The following is a 20,900-nucleotide window of genomic DNA, read 5'->3' as shown; positions in this document are numbered from 1 at the left end:
TACCATAGTATATATATAATTGTATCAGTGATCTTGATTTCAGATAAGTCTCTAATATGGACTGGATGGAACTAGAAACATCACGTTATTCCTTAGGAGAGAAGAATACACTGGTATGACAACAACCAGCCCTATACCAATGCTTGGCTGTGTCTTCCTTATCTATTCAGAGGGTGGAAAACCAGAACTCAACTTAAAAAAAAATAACTATCTAGGGCTGGCAGTACAGTCCAGTGGTAGAACATTTGTTTAGCATGAATAAGTCACCAGCACAAAAAAGAAAGAAAAGTGAGCAAAGAAGAGAGTGAGAGGACTCTCACCCACTCTTAGACTATACTTTGCAGTTTGGTCTAGCCTCAAAGTCAGAGTAATGCTCTAGCCTGAGTCTTTTGAAGGCTGGTATTAGAAGCATAAACCATCACACCTGGTGAAAAGAGCTTATTTAAAGAAAATGCAAGCACATAAGCAAAAGTAAAAGCAGTCTATAAGGAAACATACTAGACACTCAACTATTTACTAATGTATACAGTATAGATAGTGGGATTAGGGTTCTTGGTAATTTAAATGCTACTTCAAAACCTACAATACCGTTGTAATTGCTCCAACTAAACAAAGCACTTATGGTGATTGCTGTCAAGTCACCAGTGTTAGTTCTGTGGGAGCATGTTCATTTCATTTTGGAGTAAACCCTTCTTACTTCACGTATAGCTAACTACAGCCACCATGGCCAGCCTTGTGAGGAGGTGAGTACTGGTTCTTCATGTCATAGTACTTATTTTTACTTAGTGTGCTAAGTCTGAAGACAGTGGCAAGAAAGTAGATTTGAAGGAGTTCATTACAGACTATAGTGTGTTTTATAATTTCTGTAAAGGCTATGTAAATATACTTATTAGTAGTGTTTACAAGTTAAAGCTGTTGGTACAGTTTAATTCTGTGCTACCTTTGATCTTAAACCTCTGGCAGGAAAAACTTTATACAAGGCTCTCTTAGGGTTCTATTGCTGTGAAGAGACACCATGACCATGGCAACCCTTATAAAGGTAAACATTTAATTGGGGTGGCTCACTTACAGTTCAGAGGTTCAGTCCATTATCATCATGGTGGAACATGGAGCCATGCAGGCAGACATGGTGATGAAGAAGTAACTGAGAGACATGGTGATGGAGAAGTAGCTAAGAGCCCTACATCTTACAGGCAACAGGAAGTAGTCTGAGACACGGGGCAGTATCTTGACCATATAAGAGACCTCAAAGTCTACCTCCACAGAGACATACTTCCTCCAACAAGACTACACCTACTTCACAAGGCTATACCTCCTAATAGTGCCATTCCCTTTGTGGGCCATTTTCTTTCAAACCAACATAATTGTTTCATTTTTAAAAAATTCACTTAAACAAAATATCCAATATAAATAATGTCTGGCTTCTCTCTAGCATTCCTGCTATAGAACTACACGTACATTTCTTACCTAGACAGCTTTCTCTATTATGTTTCTTTCTTCTAATAACTCTTATAACTGCATGAAGAGAGACCAAAATTTTCTCTCATATGTAAGACGAATCTTAAAAGGTCTTATTAATAAAAAAATCCAGAGCCAGATATTGGGGTTAAAACTGAGAGATCAGAGGAATAGGACAAGCCACAGCCAACCTCACCTTACCAACTCCTCAGCTTCCAGAGAGCGCAACTTCCTGTTTACTCGCATCTATATACCCTTCTGTGCCCTGCCATCTTATTTTCTCTCTCCATCCAGCTGCATCACTTCCTCTTTCTGCCCAGCTCTATCACTTCCTGTCTGTCTGTCCAGACCTCCAGATCTCTATGGTTAACTAGCACTGGGATTAAAGGTGTGTGCCATCATGCCTGGCTCTGTTCCCAGTGTGGCCTTGAACTCACAGAGATCCAGATGAATCTCTGCTTCCCAAATGCTAGGATTAAAGGCATGTGCTACCACTGCCTGACCTCTATATTTAATACAGTGGCTGGCTTTTTCCTCTGATCTCCAGGCAAGCTTTATTTGTTAGAGCACAAATAAAATATCACCACACTCATATCTGCATTGTCTACGTAAAAAAATTTATCTTGGCCCTAGTATAAGGTTTTTGATCTTCCAACATTTTAGGGTTCTAAGTTTCACTTAATAGTGCTGATTGAGATAGCACCGGAAATGGGTGACAGGTGTGATTAATATTAAGTCTCATTGTTGGTTATTTGGGAAACAGCTGCCGGGACAGGAAAACTCTACCTACAGGGAGGGCTTTACTCACCCATATTAGCTGAAAAGAATTTATTTTTTTGTCCTCAGAAAATTTCTTTTTTAACCATCAGATTTGAAGTTGTCTGGATACTTCAAATGGATCAACTTACTTTCTTCTGATCTAAAAGGAATGTGACCCCAGGATATACTCTGTGTGTATCAACAGAAGCAGAGAGAACAAAAAAGTCCATAAAATCTGCAGGCTGTGAAATTAAAATGTTAATGTCGATATAAACAACACCACGAAAGTAATGATAACATGTTACAATCCTGTCATGAAATCTGGTCTGAGTCAAAGTCAACACTTTGTGGCCTATAGCATGTATCTCAGTAGCTGTACATCAAGATATTTATAAAAGGGAGAAGGAATGAATGGGGTCTGCTGTGGTACAGTATACAAGTGGAGAAGGAATGAATGGGGTCTGCTGTGGTACAGTATACAAGTGGAACAGGAATGAATGGAGTCTACTGTGGTACAGTATACAAATGGAGAAGGAATGAATGGGGTCTGCTGTGGTACAGTATACAAGTGGAGCAGGAATGAATGGGGTCTGCTGTGGTACAGTATACAAGTGGAGCAGGAATGAATGGGGTCTGCTGTGGTACAGTATACAAGTGGAGCAGGAATGAATGGGGTCTGCTGTGGTACAGTATACAAGTGGAGCAGGAATGAATGGGGTCTGCTGTGGTGCAGTAAACAAGTGGAGAAAGACAGTTCTGGGAAAGCTGTGGAGCTCAAGCAGCCCCAGGAGCAAGGAAGAGAAACTACAACCCAGGCTACAGGTTCATCTGTGGGCATTACAGCAATGCCAGTGTCCCCCGCCTCTCCTCAAGTCCACAGAGGTTCAGGTTCCCAGAGGCTCAGTGCCAGTACCACTAGTGAGCCATTCAGGTGTAAGTCTGTGATCTACGCTGGTTAGGATCCACATTGCCATGGTGCTTACCATAAGTCTGTGATCTATGCTGGTTAGGTTCCACATCACCATGGTGCTTACCAGATGTGGCTTTTCTACTACCAGTTAAAAAGTCAGAAAACAGGAGCTGACAGTAGGGTACTGGTCTTTAAGAAGCACTTCTCAGCCATGAGGTTAGACTGAATGGAGTGGAAGGACACTGAGGACTCTTGTCTTAGCCAGCTGGAATGGCATCTCCATTGACCCGAGGCAGCATGATAACACATTAGAGAACACTACAGCATCCAAATGGAGTCTGCACTGAACCCACTTCTGGTGAGCATTCTGTTCTGCAGTCAGTGGGGAGCGTGTCCCAACCTCTATTAATGCCACATGTAGACTGTGGTGACTACAGAGAAGACTTCTCCCACATTTTAAGGAGGAGATGGTCCTTAGCAAGAAGCAAAAGGATTGCCCTTTCTAGTTCTGTCTTTCCATTGTGGCTCTTTCAAGTGCATCAGTAGCATTACTCGGAGTCCCAGAAAGGAGTTTACAAGTTTCCAGCATCAATTAATTTATTTTACAGCATTAAAAAAAGTCCCATGGACAAAGCAAGACTTTTACATTGTCTTTATGATATAATGCTTGTATACAACACACAACCGTGTATTCACGATGGCCAATTTCTGCATTGCTGTGCTGGCATTCGTCTTAGGACTGACTTCGCAGCTCTAGCTGCTGTCGTGGTTTCCAGGTAAGCTCATGAGGAAGAAGGGCTTGAAGGAAGAAGCGGCCTCTTGTGTATAACAATGTCCATTCTCCCTCTGCCCACCCCACAGAGGTTTATATTCCAGCAGGATGATCACTGTACAAATATTTACTAGTGGGGATCAACCAACATGATAATGATATTTCAATCTAGGCAATAGTTATACTTTGGTATGTATCATCACCAATAAAAATCAAGAAAGCTGATCCATGGCCAAACCCCAGGTGGAGCTCCAAAAGTCCAACTGGTGACAGAGAGGAGGGATTATATGAGCAAGAGATATTGATACCATGATTGGAAAAAGCACAGGGACAAACGGCCAAACTAGTGGAAACACATGAACTGTGAACCAATAGCTGAGGAGCCCCCATGGAACTGGATCAGGCCCTCTGGATAAGTGAGACAGTTGATGAGCTTGAACTGTTTAGGAGGCCCCCAGGCAGTGGGACCAGGACCTGTCCTTGGTGAATGAGCTGGCTTTTTGGAACCTAGGGCCTATGATGAGACACTTTGCTCAGCCTTGGTGCAGGGAGGAGGGGACTGGACCTGCCTCAACTGAATCTACCAGGCTAGGATGATTCCCTAGGGGAGACCTTGCCCTGGAGGAGGTGGTAATGGGGGGTGGCTTGAGGGGGAATGCTGGTGGGGGGTGGAAGTAGGGAGGACAGGGGAATCCGTGGCTGATATGTAAAATTAAATTAATTATAAAATAAAAATATTTATTAAAAAAATCAAGAAAGCCTGAAGTGAACAGGTCAGGAGTGCACTGGTTAATTGCCTTGGAGTCTGACTAATTGGGAAGCTTTCTTCCACAGGTAATATGAGTTGAGCATGGAATGTATGGGACCAGAAGCATTTCAGATTTCGGGGTTTTTCAATGTTTATTATATATAGATACACTTTACTAGTTGAGCATCCTAACCTAAAAATCCAAACTATTAAATGCTTCAATACCTGAAAAATTCTGAGTGTCATGTTAGCACTTAAGGGTTTTAGGTTTGAGAGCATTTTGGATTTCAGCTCTTTGGATCAAGGATGCTCAGCTGGATTTGCATACTAGGAAGCACTTAGTTTTCTTCAAGGTTCAGCCAAGACATTTTGATGAGAATATGGATCCAGAAGTCTTAATGCTAACAAAAATAAAGGTATTCATGCATTTCCCATCATTACATACAAAAAAGAAAGAATTCTGAAGGGAAAAAGAATGATCTTGAGGGTACATTATTCTCAATATGAAAAATGTTAAATATGTTAAGAGGTATATATGCATATATAAACTATATACAAAAATGTCATTAAGTGGAAATGCAATATCTTTGTTATTCTACTTTTCTAATATTCTTTAAGAATACTAAAAATAAGCTGGACGTTGGTGGCACACTCCTTTAATCCCAGCACTTGGGAGGCAGAGGCAGGCGGATCTCTGGATCTCTGTGTGTTCGAGGCCAGCCTGGTGGGCTACCAAGTGAGTTCCAGGAAAGGCGCAAAGCTACACAGAGAAACCCTGTCTCGGGGAAAAAAAAAAAAAAAAAAAAAAAAAACAACTAAAAATATTGTTGAGGATAAGTTTTAATTTTTTAATTTATTCAAGTGATTTTCTTGGTACTGTCACAGACAATTTGGACCATTTTTTCCCTATGACAAGGCATGCTTTCACAAACAGCTGTCTGTTGGCAATATCTGAGTAGAGACATTCCTACTTGCTTTGGTTTCCACTTTCTGGCAGTTCTCTTCCCAATACTTGACTTGTGATCGATCTATCTATCTATCTATCTATCTATCTATCTATCTATCTATCTATCTATCTACCTACCTACTTACCTACCTATCTATCTATCTGTATATATACACACAGAGATATATGTGAAGTGAGTTTCTTGTAGGTAGTGGATATTTTTAATCCATTTAGATAGTGTAAGTATTTTGACTGGTGAACTTAATATTTTTAGTCAGGTTATTGTTGATAAATATGAATGTTCTCCTTCCATTTTAACTGTATTACATTTACTTTGTCTATTGTTTTTCCTTACCACCTTTTAATTATTTTGGTGGTTAGAGTTTTCTGTCATGCTAAGGTTTGACTCCCTTTCTCTTTCATGTATCTGTTCTTTTAGTGAACTTTATGTATTTTCATAATGACAGTTATCATTCTTTCAATTGTAAGACTACTTTAAGACTTCTTGTGGCACTGGTCTGGCAGTGACAAATGCCCTCAGTCTCTGCAAAAGACACTGTCTTTTTCAGTTCTGAAGGATAACTTTCCTTGGAACAGTATTCTTGATTGGCACTATTTTTCCTTCTGTATTTTGAATGGATCATGTCATTCCCTTCTAGAGTGTAAGGTTTCCTCTAAAAAAAAAAAAAGTCAGTCATAGTCTTCAATAATCTTTTTCTTAGATGTGACTTGATTCTTTTGCTGTTAAGATTTTCTCTCTGATTTGTATTTTTGAAATTTTGACTATGTTTTGGTGAAAGTCTGTTTTATTTGAATCTGGTTGTAATCCTTTGAGATTCTTCAATCAAAATGACCATGCCTCATTGAAGAACTGAGGTTTCAGCTATTACTTTATGAAAGCAATCTTCAGTGCCTTTTCCATTTTCTAGAATTCCCATCATGTATGTGTTTGCTTACAGTATAACTCTTGTAGGCATTATCCTCCCCCCTTCTGTATAGCAGGAATCTTAAAAGATCTTATTAATAAAAACAAACCTGGAGCCAGGTATTGGGGTGAATGCTGGAAGATCAGAGAAGCAGAACAAGCCACAGCCACTTTACCTTGCCAATTCCTTAACTGATCCTGTTTCCTCAGACTGGAAGTCTCTGAGTTCTCATCCAAATGGATCTCAGCTGAACTGCTGCTCAAAAGCCTAAAAGCTTAACCAGCACTAGTTTCTGGTTTTCATGCCTTATATACCTTTCTGCTTTCTGCCATCACTTCCTGGGAATAAAGGCGTGTGTCACCATGCCTGGCTGTTTCCAGTGTGGCTTTAAACTCACAGAGATCTGGATGGATCTCTGCCTCCCAAGTGATAGGATTAAAGGCATGTGTGCCACCATTTTCTGGCCTCTGTATCTAGTGGCTGTTCTGTTCTCTGACCTCAGATAAGTTTATTAGGGTACACAATATTTTGGGGAATACAATACTACCACACTTCTGTCCTCATTTCTCCTCTCCTCGCTTCTCTCTCTTTTGTCTGGCTATGCTAGATCAAGTGACTTGTGCTCAAGTTCAGAAAAATTCTTTCTTATGCTTGTTCTAGTCTGCTGTGGAAACTATTTTTATTTCATCAAATTTTCCAGTTCAAAGATTTTTTATTAGTGTTTGTGATTTGTCCCTATGGTGATGTTCTCATTCACACCTGTAACTACCTTTTCTATTCTCTTTTGTAAAAAAATTTTCATATATTTTATTGCATCTCATTGAGTTTCCTTAGTATCATTATTTTAAATTATTTTTCAGGAATTTAATAGATTTCCTTGAAATTGAGAATCTATTTCTAGAGAATTACTGCTCCCTTTTAAATGCTGATCCCAGCAAACCTAGTATAACAATCATTTGTTCCAATTTTGTAAAATAGCATAAGAAAAAAAATCCTTTAAATAGGGTACAGGAAGTCATCTGGACAGACACTTTAGGTTGAGTTATAGGGGAACTCAAAAGTATAGTCTCAATGTGATATTTTATATTTTATATACATCATGTGTTTATGAGTGCTTCAACAACCCAGACTGTAGCTTGCTCATGAGAGTAGCCATATGACTTTGCAATGAATGTCTGCCTCCAAAGCTGTGTGTTTCTAGGCTTCACAGACTTGATGGCACCAGGGCTTCAGGCAGCTACATCTGTCTTGGTGATATGGGATGGGAAGAGGACTATGTCCCTCAGAGAAAACACAGGTGATACCAAGGATTGAAGGAGCAGCAGCTTTGGTTCCTGAAGTAAAGGCTATGAAGAACTACCCCACGGCTCTCTGGTGGTCCTGGGTTCTATAAGAAAGCAGGCTGAGCAGCCATGTGAAGCAAACCAGTAGCAGCCCCTCCATGACCTCTGCATCAGCTCCTGTCTCCAGGATCCTGCCCTGTTTGAGTTCCTGTTGCTGACTTCCTTTGATGATGAACAGCAATGTGGAAATGTAAACGGAATAAACCCTTTCCTCCCCAACTTGCTTTCTAGTCATGGTGTTTCATTATAGCAACACAAACCCTAACTAAGACAAGTTGGTACCAGGGACTGTGGTGTTGCTGTGATAGGTCTGATCATACTTTTGTTTGGAAGAAGGTGGACTTTGGGACTTTGGATTAGAAAAGCAGTTGAATGTTTTAAGTGTGGCTTAATGGGCCATACTAATAGAAGCATGGAAGACAGTGGTGCTGAGGATGATTTGAGGTGTGGGGGTCTGGCTCAAGAGGTTTCATGTTGGAGAATATTATTTTAAGGTGTGTTACTTTTGTTTATGTTGCATTTGTTTAACTCTGTGAAGCTGTGTTACTTTGCCTGTCTAAAACACTTGATGGTCTAATAAAGAACTGAATGGCCAATAGCAAGGCAGGAGAGAGGATAGGTGGGGCTGTCAGGCAGAAAGAATTAATAGAAGGAGAAATCTGGGAAGACAGAGAGACAAACGAGAGAGGAAAGATGAGGACTTCAAGGGCCGGCCACCCAGCTACCCAGCTACCCAACCAGCAAGCCACGGAGTAAGAAACATAGGTATACAGAAACAGAAAAGGAAAAGCTCAAAGGCAAAAGTAGACAGAATAATTTGAGATAAGAAAAGCTGGCTAGCAACAAGGCAAACTAAGGCCGGGCATTTATAATTAAGAATAAGCCTCTGGGTGTGATTTATTTGGGAGCTGTGTGGCGGGTCCCCTCAAAAAAAAAAAAAAAAAAAAGCAAAGCAAACAACTACAGTTTCACAGGAGGAGAATATTAGTATGTGGCTTAGAGATTCTTCTTGTGATATTTTGCAAAGAATGTGGCTGCTTTTTGCCCTTGTCTGAGATGTCTGCCTGAGTCTAAAGTTAAGAGTTTGGGATTAATTCTGTTGGCAGAGGAAATCTCAAAACAGCCTAGTATAGACTCTGTCATGTGATTATTAATGTTCACTCTTATGAAGATCTACACTGAAAACAAGCAAGCTGAGCAAGGAAAAATACAAAATGTACAAATTGAGGGGAAAAGGGCACCAGGAAGTGGAATGGAGCTAAATTCTGTGTTCAAGAAGAGAAACAAATTAAGAAATGGAACAAAGAGAGTGGTGACCTCAGGGCAAGGCAAGACCCCACCTTGTCTTGGAAGCTATGCTTCCAACTTGTAAAAAAGAAATTAAAGAGCAGTTTAGGTCCAGGCATGGTGGTACACACATTTAAACCCAGAACTCAGGAGACAGAGGCAAGCAGATCTCTGAGGCCAGCCTAGTCTATAGAGCAAGTTCCAGGATAGTCAACCTTAGGCAGTGAAGGTAATCGTGGAAAACATAAAGCTCGTGGAGACGTAACTGAATGAGGGGGCCATGTTCCAGCCCCAGCAAACAGCAGAAGTTGGCAGCTTTTGCCACATGGTTCTGGCTTTAGAGTCAATGACAGAAGGGGTTACAGAATCTCCCTCTACTGCTAAGGAAAGCCACCGAGTCCAGGCATGTGTCATAGGTGTCCCTGCATGGAGGCCTAGAGAGGCCATTGCACGAAGCTGTGAGGCTTGGATTGCCTTATAGACCCCAAAATGCCAGTCATAGATACCTGTCAAGAAAAGCTGCTAACAGGGAGTGTAAACAGCCCAAGAGAAAGAAGTGTTTACAGCCAAAAAAGTGAAAGGAGTTGGAGATCTGAAGAGCACTTTGACATCAGACATGGAGATGCAGCGTTTGGACTTTACACAGCTAGTTTTTGGTCTTGCTTTGGTCCAGTATTTCCTGACCATGCTCCCTTACATCCATTTTGGAACAGTAATGTATATCCTGTGCAATTATATGCTGGAAGTATATGATATGCTTTTTGATTTTGATTTTATAGGGAATTACAGTTAAGAGATTGCACAAATCTCAGAAGAGACTTTGAACTTAGGACTTTTAAATAAGTTTGTAGTGGGTAGCCATTCCAGCTTTGATCTGAAAGTTCCAACCCCCATTGAGGCTTCGGCAACTGTCACGCCTACAAGGTGGGGCCAAGGGAGGCACCTGGAGACCTGAGATCTGGATGGGCCAGCGCTCTCTCTGGTCCTGGACCCTAGACGGTGGAGGTGGACTGAGCAGAGCTCCAGAGAACACCGCTGGACTGTGATACACCTTCCCCAGACCCCGCGGAATGTGGTGGTTGGAATAGGAATGGCCCCCATAGATTCATGTGTTTGAATGCTTGGCCCATAGGGAGTAGCACTATTAGGTGTGAGTAGGTGTGGCCTTGTTGGAGGAAATGTGCCACTGTGGAGGTGGGTTTTGAGGTCCTATATGCTCAAGGCAGGCCTAGTAAGGCAGTCTCCTCTTGCTGCTTGCAGATCAAGATGCATAACTCTCAGCTTCTTCTCCAGCACCATATCTATCTGCATGCTGCCATGTTTCTTGTCATTATGATAATGGATTAAACCTCTGATCTATAGGCTAGCCCCAGTTAAATGTTTTTCTTTATAAGAATTGCCAGGGTCATGGCATCTCTTTACAGCAATAGAACCCAAACTAAGACAGTGTGTCAAATACAGTTAGTATTGGTAAATGTGGTCTACAACTTGTGAACTACAGAGAAGATATATATACCTTATATTATTCAGAAAATACAGAGTTAATATTTGGGCTCATGGTGCTTATATCCATACCCTCTGTGGTGAGAAATATGGGGAAAACCTAGGTCCTGTGGTTTGAAAACACTTGGTGATGGCACTTTGACTCTGTTGTCTGTGGCTCTGGAGCTACACAGCTTGTTGGGATTATCTCTAGGTTACATGAGGAAAGCTGTGATAGGAATGATACTTGTGGCCCTGGGGATTACACTCACAGAATTGAAGGACATGGATGTATCCTTTCCCTGCTCCTTAGGTACAAGTTTGAGTGATACCAAGGCTTTTTGCACTAACATCGATAGTTCCAAAATCACCACACAGGAAAAGATGCTGCCTAGATATTTCAGGGTAAGCATAGGTGTTGGCAAGGGTTGAGGCAGCTATATTTCTGGAGCTATAGGGCTCTTCTGGATGCTTCCAAGCACAGGTGTGGGTGAAACAGATTTCACAAGAGTAGCTACAGTCTCAAGATCATGCACTTGGGAAGAGACCGTCTCTAAATACTGCAGGGCAAACATGAATGGATTCAGCATTGTGGCAATGGCAGATGCAGGTCCTCAAGGTAAGGATGCTGAGGGACTTGGCCTATGCCCAATGAGTGATTCAAGTGCTGACCCTAGAGCTTCTAACAGATCAAGTGTTCAGCTTTGCTAACCCCCTGGCTGGCTACTGAGACAATGGGGTACTTAGCAGTGGCTATTGTAGTTGTTTAAGTTCTGGGGGCTGGTCCAAATCCGTTTCTTCTTTGGAATAGAGGAGTAACTTAGAATAGCTAGCTCCTGGCTTTTGGGAACCCATTCCCCATGCTGGGTTGCCTCACCCAGCCTTGATGCAGGGGGAGGAGCTTGGTTCTGCCTCAGCTTGATATACCATGCTTTGTTGACTCCCATGGGAGGCCTGACCCTTTCAGAAAGGAAAAGGAGTGGATGGGGGAAAGGGTAAGATGGGAGGTGGGGGGAAGAAATGGAAGGAGAGTAGGGAGGGAAACTGGTTGGTATGTAAAATAAATCTAAAAATGTAATTAAAAAACAAACAAACAGAAAAGCTAGCTCCCTGGGTTGAATTTAAAGCTTGTAAGTGTTGTGGAATTCTCCTGAAGTTAAGACTGCCAGTCTTGTAGTAGATTGGGTTGCTAGCACTTGCTGTAAAACTCTTCCTGCAGGCAATGTTAGGACCTCACCCATAGCTAAGGAGCTCTAGGTGGAGTTGTAAGTTGGTATGTTCTTTTTCCATATTGCTTTTCCAATGCCCCATGAGGCTTAGGGTTCCTGTCACCCCTTCCCTGGTCACAGTGCCCGCTTCCTTCTCCTGAGTGTGTATTCGGTTGCTGTTGTCTGCTGAAACTGATTTCAGCTTCTTCAGCCTTTCCACATACTCCAGCCAGCAACTCTCTCAGGAGCTTTCAAACCTTCAGCTTTGGACTGGGCTGCATCACTGTTCTTCTTCTAAGGCTTCCATCTATTTAGACTGGGCAACTATGGAGTTCTTGGTTCTTTAGAATATAGATGGCAATTTCTGGACTATCCAGCTTCAAACCATGCAAGACAATCTGATACATTCCCTTTAATAATTACACATATGTCCTACTGATTCTGATCCTTTATAGATTGAGTCATCTTTCATCTAACCTGTCATAGAGAAGGCTGGCCTCAGCAATAGGTCTTAGTGACTAATTCCCAGTACCAACTATTTAGATTAATACTGGCTCTTTGAGATCCTAATAGTCTTCCCTAGAGGCTTTTTAATGGATTCTGATGGCCCCATTCTAAAGACAATGGGAAGGAGAGGTCCTGGGTTTAGGCAGAGCCAGAAGGCAGAGAGGGAGAATGCTGGTGTGCTGGGTTGCAAGTGCATATCTCTAGAGAGTGATTTTTACAGAGAAATTTGGAAAACAATAGTCATAATCCTGGGATTCATCTCTAGTATTTTGACTAAAGTAATCTAGGATAAGGGATAGAAATGAGTAATTTTACAAGGAATTTCTAAGCAATCCTACTTGCAGACAAGTTTTATAAGTGCTGGTTGAAGGGAATTCAACCCTTTCAGCATCTTTACAAAAGGCTAATTTATGAGGATAAACATCTATTATCAGTAACGTCAACCAGCTCTCAAGTGACTCTTGAAACAAATGTCCTAGACACACAATATTAAATATTAATTATTATATAGCCAATATTTACTCCTTCCCCAACTATTTAGAACAAAAAACAAGAGGAGACATTCCATGATGGTAGAGTATTTGTTATCAGGAAAATCTTGTTTACAACTTTAAAAAAATTATCATTTTATGTATGACATGTGTGAGTGCCATGGAACACATAAACATGGAACACAGTCAGAGCACAACCTTGGGTGTTGGCACTAGCCTTCTACCTTGTTTGACATACCCTATTGGCTGTAGGTGGGTTCTCAGATTTTCCTCCTTGTATAGCAAGTGTTTTTACCAATGGTGACATCTCCTCATACCAGAAAATTTCTGCTAATGCAGGTCATTCATGATTACCTTTATACCATCTTTGCAGTGGTACTCTCCATGACATTTAACCAGTAATGAGACCAGTATCATTAACATACTTTGTTCCAGTTTTCCTGACAATTCTTGCTCCCCAGAACACAGGAGAAAGGTAAAAATGGATGTTAGCATGTTAGATGTGTCCAACATAGCTGTGTTTAAATTTCTGTTGCAAGGCCAAAACATAAAGGAACCATATTTTGGGTATAGTGGTATTTGCCTGAAATTCTAGCACTTGAGAAGTTAAGGCAAGAAGATCACAATTCCTAAGCTAATCTGGGATACACAGTGAGGCCCTCTTAGAAAAATCAATCCAAAACCAAATAATGGACAAAACAAAACAAACAAGTCGAATGCTCACCTCAGAGTTGAACCGAACCATATTTCTAATAATGTGTTAGGTTGAAGCTTGGAATCACACCATGCTTCTCAGGCTTATGTGGCCTTGGGAAGTTCTATAATGGTAGTTACTCTTTGTGGAGCATTTAGCACAGAACAGGATAGTGTGAAGTACTTTATATACACTATCTTGCTTAATCATCATGACATGCCTATAAGGGAGCTGTTATTATTCCCATTTTATAGAGTAGATGAAATTATTTTTCAAAACTGCAAAGCTAGCATTGAAGGCCAGGCCTATAAACCCAGGTGTTACAGGGCTCTTAGGTGTTCTTAATTGCCTCTTGGAGGCTTATGTTTTCATGATTCTGAGGATTATTTTATGTTAACATATATAAAGCAATTTTATACAAAGGAATTCAAGTGCCTAGAACAGTTAGAGGCACCCAAAAGAAGTTTCTTAAAGGTTGAAGTTAAGGGAATTTGGTGACCTCAAATCAGGTGAAGAATTCCAAACTGCGATTCATGAGGCTAAAAACTGAAATGATAGCAAGGACTGCAGTGTTGAACAGATGTCACTAACTACAGTTTTCAGGGTTCAGTTGACACACCGCAGAAAGCACAACCCTCCCTACCGCTGCATTGACAAAGAGATGGAATGTTTATGTCACACAAGCAGGGGTAACCTTAGCAATTCTGCAACCACTTGGAATTACGGAGTATAAAATTTTGAAGTGTGTTTGCCTGCTGTAATGTGTTCCTTCTGCTTTCATTTTAAATATTTTTTTTAAAGTTGAACATGGAGGTGCATAATTGAAATCTAAGCACTTGAGAGGTTGATGTAGGAGACTGCAAATTTGAGGCCAGTCTGGACCACAAAGCAAAGGCATGACAACAAATAAGGAAGGAAGCAAAGACAAAATTAAAAACTACATTGGCAACATATCATTGTTATGGAACATCTGGACCGTATAATAAAAAAAAAAGTGTGAAGAATAAAATACTTTAGATCTTGTCTTTACTCTGCAGTCTGGACTTTGTAGCTTTCCTGAAGCTGAGGGCTGTATTCTAGGTCACTAGTAAATACAAGCTGAGACAATATGATAATGCTGAGCATTATTCCCAGGATAACAATGTCCTAAAAAGGTTCCTCAAGCTGCATTCACTCCTTCAGGATTGCTACTTAGCCTATTAGCTTCATTTTTTTTACCTGCGTCTATTAAAGCAAGGTGTACAAAGAGGTATGGGTGATCGCAGCATTTTATTTTTAAAATGGGTTTGTAACAACTAATTTCTCTTGTCAACATTACTGCATAAAGAAACACCTAGAGAATTACTGAGGCACACCTCTGAGTGTGTCCACAAGGATATTTTTTAAGGAAATTTCATTGAGGTAGGAGATCCTGAATGTGGCTGGCAGCAGCATGGGCTGGGTCCCCAATGAATAAAAAGAGAAAACCACTTCAGCTGAGCATGAGCATTATCTCTGTCTCCCGTCTGTGGTGATGTACACAAGCAGCTTCATGTTTCAGCTGCAACCACAGTGAGCAAAAATAACCTCCCTCCCCCCCTTTCCTTAAGTTGATTCTTGTCAGGTATTTACTGAAAATAATGAAAAAAGTAGTAATTTATTGTTCTTGCTATGTATCCCTGTCTGGCCTCCAACTTAAAACCCTCCTGCCTCAGCCCATCTGAGTGCTCACATTCCATGTATGTACCACCACACTGAGGTACAAATGGGATTTAGAAGTGAGACTTACTACATCAGCATATCATGATCCAATCAAAACCAGTAGATGTCCATTTGCCGACGACTGCATAGTGAAAAGCTGCTACATTTACACAATAGCACTTTATTCAACAGATATGCAAGAGCAAGTACCCTAATATTTAGTGAGTCACGGAGGAGCAGAGAAGGGGCTCAGTGACCTTGCACTTCAGAGACTGTGGATTAATCCTACAGCCATGGGTCTGGAGTTAGTCTCTGTTTACCATCATTGTGTTGTCATAGAACCGAGAACTAGGAACTCCATCACTACTTCAAAAAGTGACATTTCTGCTGCTCTGAAGAAACACAGAAGGCACTTCCTTCATGTTAATATGAACTGCATCATGTCACATGAAAGGGCATACAGCTGTATACTATCTTATCTCCTAGTATGGCTTAAGATAAAACATTTGAAATCAAAAGCTACATTAATGCAAGTATCCACTTAATGGAAGTATACTTTTTGGTTAAATTGGCATACAGCAAGTACAATCAGAAAAGTTATTTACAAAAAAGAAATACATAATTCTACACCTTAATGAAGTGCACACCAATTACAGCTGATGTTGGTAATAAACATAACTTCTTTGGCTTTGGTGGTTAGAAACTTCTTTTATTTTTTATTGTTGGCAGTGGACATACCAGTTTGGGATGGTGCACAAGGGTATATTTGTACTATGTAAAAAGTAATATTTATGTTCCTCCCAGTTTGTCTGAGAAGCAAAGGGTAACCTGCCCATCTCTGGCTTCATGACAGATAAAAGAGAATCACGTGGTTCAGTTTCGGAGGAACAGAGAACATCCCCAGCTTTCTTACCAAGCTAAGGTTTGCATATCCACATGGTGCTCACAACGGGAAGGAACAAAGCCCCTCCAGGTGGATTGGCCTGTGCAGGAAGTGAACAGCATCATTTTGTTTGGTATCACAATCCTCTTGGGCCAAGATAACCACTGTCCTTCCCATCCCTAGTAGCTTAGGGGTGCACAACCAGAGCTGGAGTCAGGGAGATGGAGAGAAAGCAGTGCCACGGCCTCCGGCAGGGAGGGAAGGCAGGCTATAACGCTCTTTTCGCTTGTGCTGTAAATTACATATTTATTTTGTTAGCATGAGATAGACGGACGAATATTTCTACATACGAAGTTGCCCAGCTAAAATCAAGATAAGTGATATTGATGTCCTATGGTCAGTATTATTGAACCTCAAAAGCAATAAACTTTATGAGTTGATAAATATTACATTTGCAACATAGTTAACATTCTCTTACTGTCTCAAACACTTACTACACATTGTAACCGCAAGTCTACAATACATTATTCATATTTGGGGTGTCACCAAGTGATGGATTGCTGTAGGAGAGGCTGTCCTTTAAATAAATCAACAAATAAAAATGCAAATGTTAACATTTCCAGCCACAAACTTTTTCCATCTTGAATGGGGAATGAAAATTTCACATTATATTGACAGCCAGCAGAGAGAATAATTAAAAACCTATGTCATGAATGGGAAAGATGACTGCCATGACTGTTTTCTTTGCCTGTACATGGAATGATGTGAGATACTTTAGGTGTTTTCCAAGAACAAAGGAAAAATGTATCTCCCCCAGCACTGAAATATGCCATCATCTTTTGCAAGCCTTTCACAAACCTTAAACATTCTTGGAATTTAGGGTGAGTAAGGCTTAAAATCTATTCTCTTCAAAGGCTGGTGGGATGAAGAATTTCCATAATGAAAAAGTTTCCATAATGAAAAAGAAGTCTATAAAAAATGACTAGTGTATACTTTGAAATGTGAATGATTTAAATACTCTGGATTCTAATGATGGAGAAGCACCACTGTGCAGTCTTGGTAGCTTATAGCACTGAATCATTTTCAACTCTGCACTTTATATAATACACTGATGATACACCATTGTGCACTCCTCTAAAGATAGGATCTGGTGTGCTACACATTCTTTGGTTAGTCAAATGTTTATTATTTACAAAGCTCCTGAGAATCTATATTTAGCTGATAAGCAGCATTAAGGACCAGTAGATGGATAATCTTTTTCTTAACATCTATAAATATAAGTATTCATAGCAATTTTAACCAGGGCTTGTAACACTCTACCATGTTGATATGATTTTCATAATTAAAACTCACCCTTCACAAATACATTAAAGTGTTAAAGATCACATTTTAGTGCTATGGGGTAGTTCAGGGGTGGAGTGCTTGCCTACCATGTACAAAGTCCCGAGTTTGAGCCATAGTTCCAACTAACCAACCAACAAAATGCCATTTAAATATTCACAGTAAAATTCACTGAGGTTGAAAATCTAGACGATTAGCTGATTCTCAAGCCAATCAATATGGGCTGCATGGAAAGTTCTAAGTACAAGCTTTCAACCACAATGAGAAGTGGTACAAAACAGAAGGAGCTCGCTCCACTCTTCAGAATCACAACTCATTTGTTTCTTTAGCAAATTCCAACAATGACATCACTAAAAGCAAGAGATAGGGTCAGCGGAGAAAGATGGGCAAGCTAACTACTTTGATTATACCACCTTTGCAGTAGGGAGACTGGCAACATTGGCCATTACACTACTTAAGTTAATGGCTTTGAAGTTTGAAATGCTGGCCCTGTCTTTTTTTAGCTAAGAGTCTGTTGTGTTTGAAAGAAAATGGTCCCCAAATGGAATGGCACTATTAGGAGGTGGGGCTTTTTGGGAGGAAGTGTGTCACTGTGAGGGTGGGCTTTGAGGTCTCTTTTGCTCAAGCTTTCCTCAGTGGGACGTTCAGTTGACTTCCTGTTGCTTGCAAGATGTAAAACTCTCAGCTCCAGCACCACCACATGCTTCATGCTGGCATGCTCCCCTCATGATGATAATGGACTGAACCACTGAAACTGTAAGCAATCCATTCCACTAAATGTTTTCTTTATAAGAGCAGCCATGGTCATGGTGTCTCTTCTCAGCAATGAAAAATCAAAATTAAAACAGAGTCTTAGACAACACACTCAATCTCTCTGAATCACGGTTCCCCAAATTTAAAATGGGCATGAGGGTAGTCCTATTTTTACAGGCTGTGAAGACTAAATTAGACTAAATCAAAGAGTTTGGCACAGCTCTGGGTACATAGCACTCAACAGGTAGACGCTCAACTTACTATCCTCTGCAGCAGTCACTTCCCAGGTCTTTTGTGGTGTTTATTTTTCTGCCTCCAAAATTAAATGCATGCCAATGAGAGCCACAGTTAGAACAAATACTGCTTCTCAAGAATGTGAAGGTTTGTCTTCTGTGGCACTGTATTTATATGAGAGTTGATGAAAGATATCTCTATAGAGAATGAAGAGTTAAAATTCTTTTCTTTCTCAAACCATAAACCAAAGGTATGTTTTATAGTATACCATTGAAATCACCAGCCTTGAGAGCAACAATTTAGGAAATTAAACTACAAGTTAAGTCTTAAAATATATATCCATATGATAGTATGAGGGATTTAAGTGCTCCAAACCAACCTTATCCCCAAAGAAACATAAACCAAGTCCTTTTGAAACTGATGCTTCTATATATTGAGTCTTAAATATATAATATGTTAATATGTGAGTTGCTATATTAAATGTAAAAGGTTTTAAATAATAGATTTCTTTCTCTAACTCCAGAAATGGCTGGTCAAACAATTAACTTTTCTAAAGTCTCTGGTATAAGAGGGTATAAATACACCTTTAGCACAAAATCCACTGTGATTTTCAGAATTTAATCATTTAAAGTTATAGACCAAATACATTATATTCCATGATCAGCTGAGAAGGACCTGCTGCTAAGCAGAGTTTCTGTGGACAGAATGTTTTGGGTTTCTATGGAAATCCTTGCCAACTGTCATGATCATTTCAGAAAGTGCGAATATGGAGACAAGAACTCTGCAACGAATTTGCAGAATCTACAGCTCTATAATAAGGGCCTCTAGAGTAAGAGCACTATAATTGTCAAATTTCCTTCAGTCTTATAAACACCCTCTTAAGGAGAACACTAAGTCAAGGGTCTCCTAGGCTCACCGTGAGGTGTTGCGCTGGGATGATGATGATGGAGTCATGGGGTCCTTAGGACTTCTTGTTGGCATAGGAGATGTGGATGCATCTTTTCTAACTCCTGTCACTGTCTCTGTATAAACAATAAAAGAAATAATTTGAGTATTCAATAAAAGAAATGAAAAGTTCATTCACATCACAAAGTAAATCATTTGGGGCTTCCCAAAGTGTCAACAGACAGCTGATTTTCCTCCTGAAATGGAACAATGACAGATGAAAATTTCCTTATGTTGTTTTGTTATTATACATATTAATGATTTACATTGCCTCACTTAAAAACAAACAAAATCCACTCATCTGTACAATAACAGGTAAGCTATTTTGTTTTCTGACATTTTTGCCTGTCATATTTCTGATGATTTGGCTTTATTATGGAAATGTCTAAGAAGTAAGCTGTCTTCATTTGTTCTTTAACTATTAACAAAAATGTTTTTGCTAACAAAACAGAAAATCTTAGCACCTTGCATCTCTATATCTTCCAAGTTGAAGGATTCTCTTTAAAAGCATTTAAGATTAGACACAAATATCTCGTTTCTTTTAAAGAACTCTGTATTGGACTACAATTATTATGTGAAAGACACGATTAACATACCTTCAGTGTAGGGTTCTAAAAAATTCCTAAGCAATAATTTATCTTCCTACAGCATGGGCTGATCTGGCCCTTGTTCCTTTCTAGGAAGTACTAATTAGTGGATTCATTACTTTTCACTTCCAGATGTTAAATAAAATGATAACAGTACTGAAAGGAGGCATTTTTTTCTTTTTGGCTTTATCTGTCTCTCTGTCTGTCTAGTTTAGATATATATTTTTTTGTTAATATGTCCTGGCTGCAGTTTCCTCTCCCTTCATTTCTCCCATTCTTCCACACCTCTCCTTCACTCCCCCTGGACCCATTTCTCCTCCATTTCCCTCCAGAAATGAGCAGGCATCCCAGGAATATCCACTGAACATGGCATAATAAGATCAGTTAAGACTAGGCACAAACATTCATGTCAAGGCTGCATGAGGCAACTCAGAAGGAAGAAAAGGGTCTCAAGAGCAGATGAAAGAGTCAGAGACACCCCACTCCCACTTTTAGGGGTCCCACAAAATATCAAGCTAACAACTATAACATATGCAGAGGACCTAGCACAGATCCATGGAGACTTCATGATTGCCCCTTCAGTCTCTGCGGGCCTCTATGAGCCCTACTTAATATTTATTTTTGGTTTTATTTTATATTTATTACTTTTCAACAACACAAAATATCTGACTTTATTTTGGAGGACTGTGAGAATTCTGTCACAATTTCCCTTTTATTCCTAGGAAATTGCTGCCCAATATGAGTTAAAATCTTATTTGGGAAGATCATTTTTCTTATAGAAAAAAAAAATGATGTGTTGGTTTGAAAGAAAATGGCCACCAAAGGGAGTGGTATTTTAGGAGGTGTGGCCTTGTTGGAGGAAGTGTGTCACTGTGGGGGTGGGCTTTGAGGTCTTTTTTGCTTAAGCTTCCCTCAGTGTGACTGTCAGTCAACTTCCTGCTGCCTT

At 40.1% G+C, this 20,900-nt stretch overlaps 1 protein-coding gene across 5 annotated transcripts in view; it reads right to left on the bottom strand.

The window, feature by feature from the left end:
- Kiaa1328 (KIAA1328 ortholog) overlaps nt 1-20,900 on the bottom strand; it is a 284,149-nt gene that overhangs the window by 23,862 nt on the left and 239,387 nt on the right. For all 5 annotated transcript variants that reach the window (XM_028867149.2, XM_028867152.2, XM_037197016.1 and 2 more), the window contains one exon: nt 19,339-19,444. In XM_028867149.2, the coding sequence (XP_028722982.2) occupies nt 19,339-19,444 (106 nt within the window). The remainder of the gene's footprint in view (nt 1-19,338; nt 19,445-20,900) is intronic.

This window comes from Peromyscus leucopus, chromosome 19 (assembly GCF_004664715.2).
Source record: "Peromyscus leucopus breed LL Stock chromosome 19, UCI_PerLeu_2.1, whole genome shotgun sequence".
NCBI lineage: Eukaryota > Metazoa > Chordata > Mammalia > Rodentia > Cricetidae > Peromyscus > Peromyscus leucopus.
This window is presented reverse-complemented; position numbering and strand designations above follow the sequence as displayed.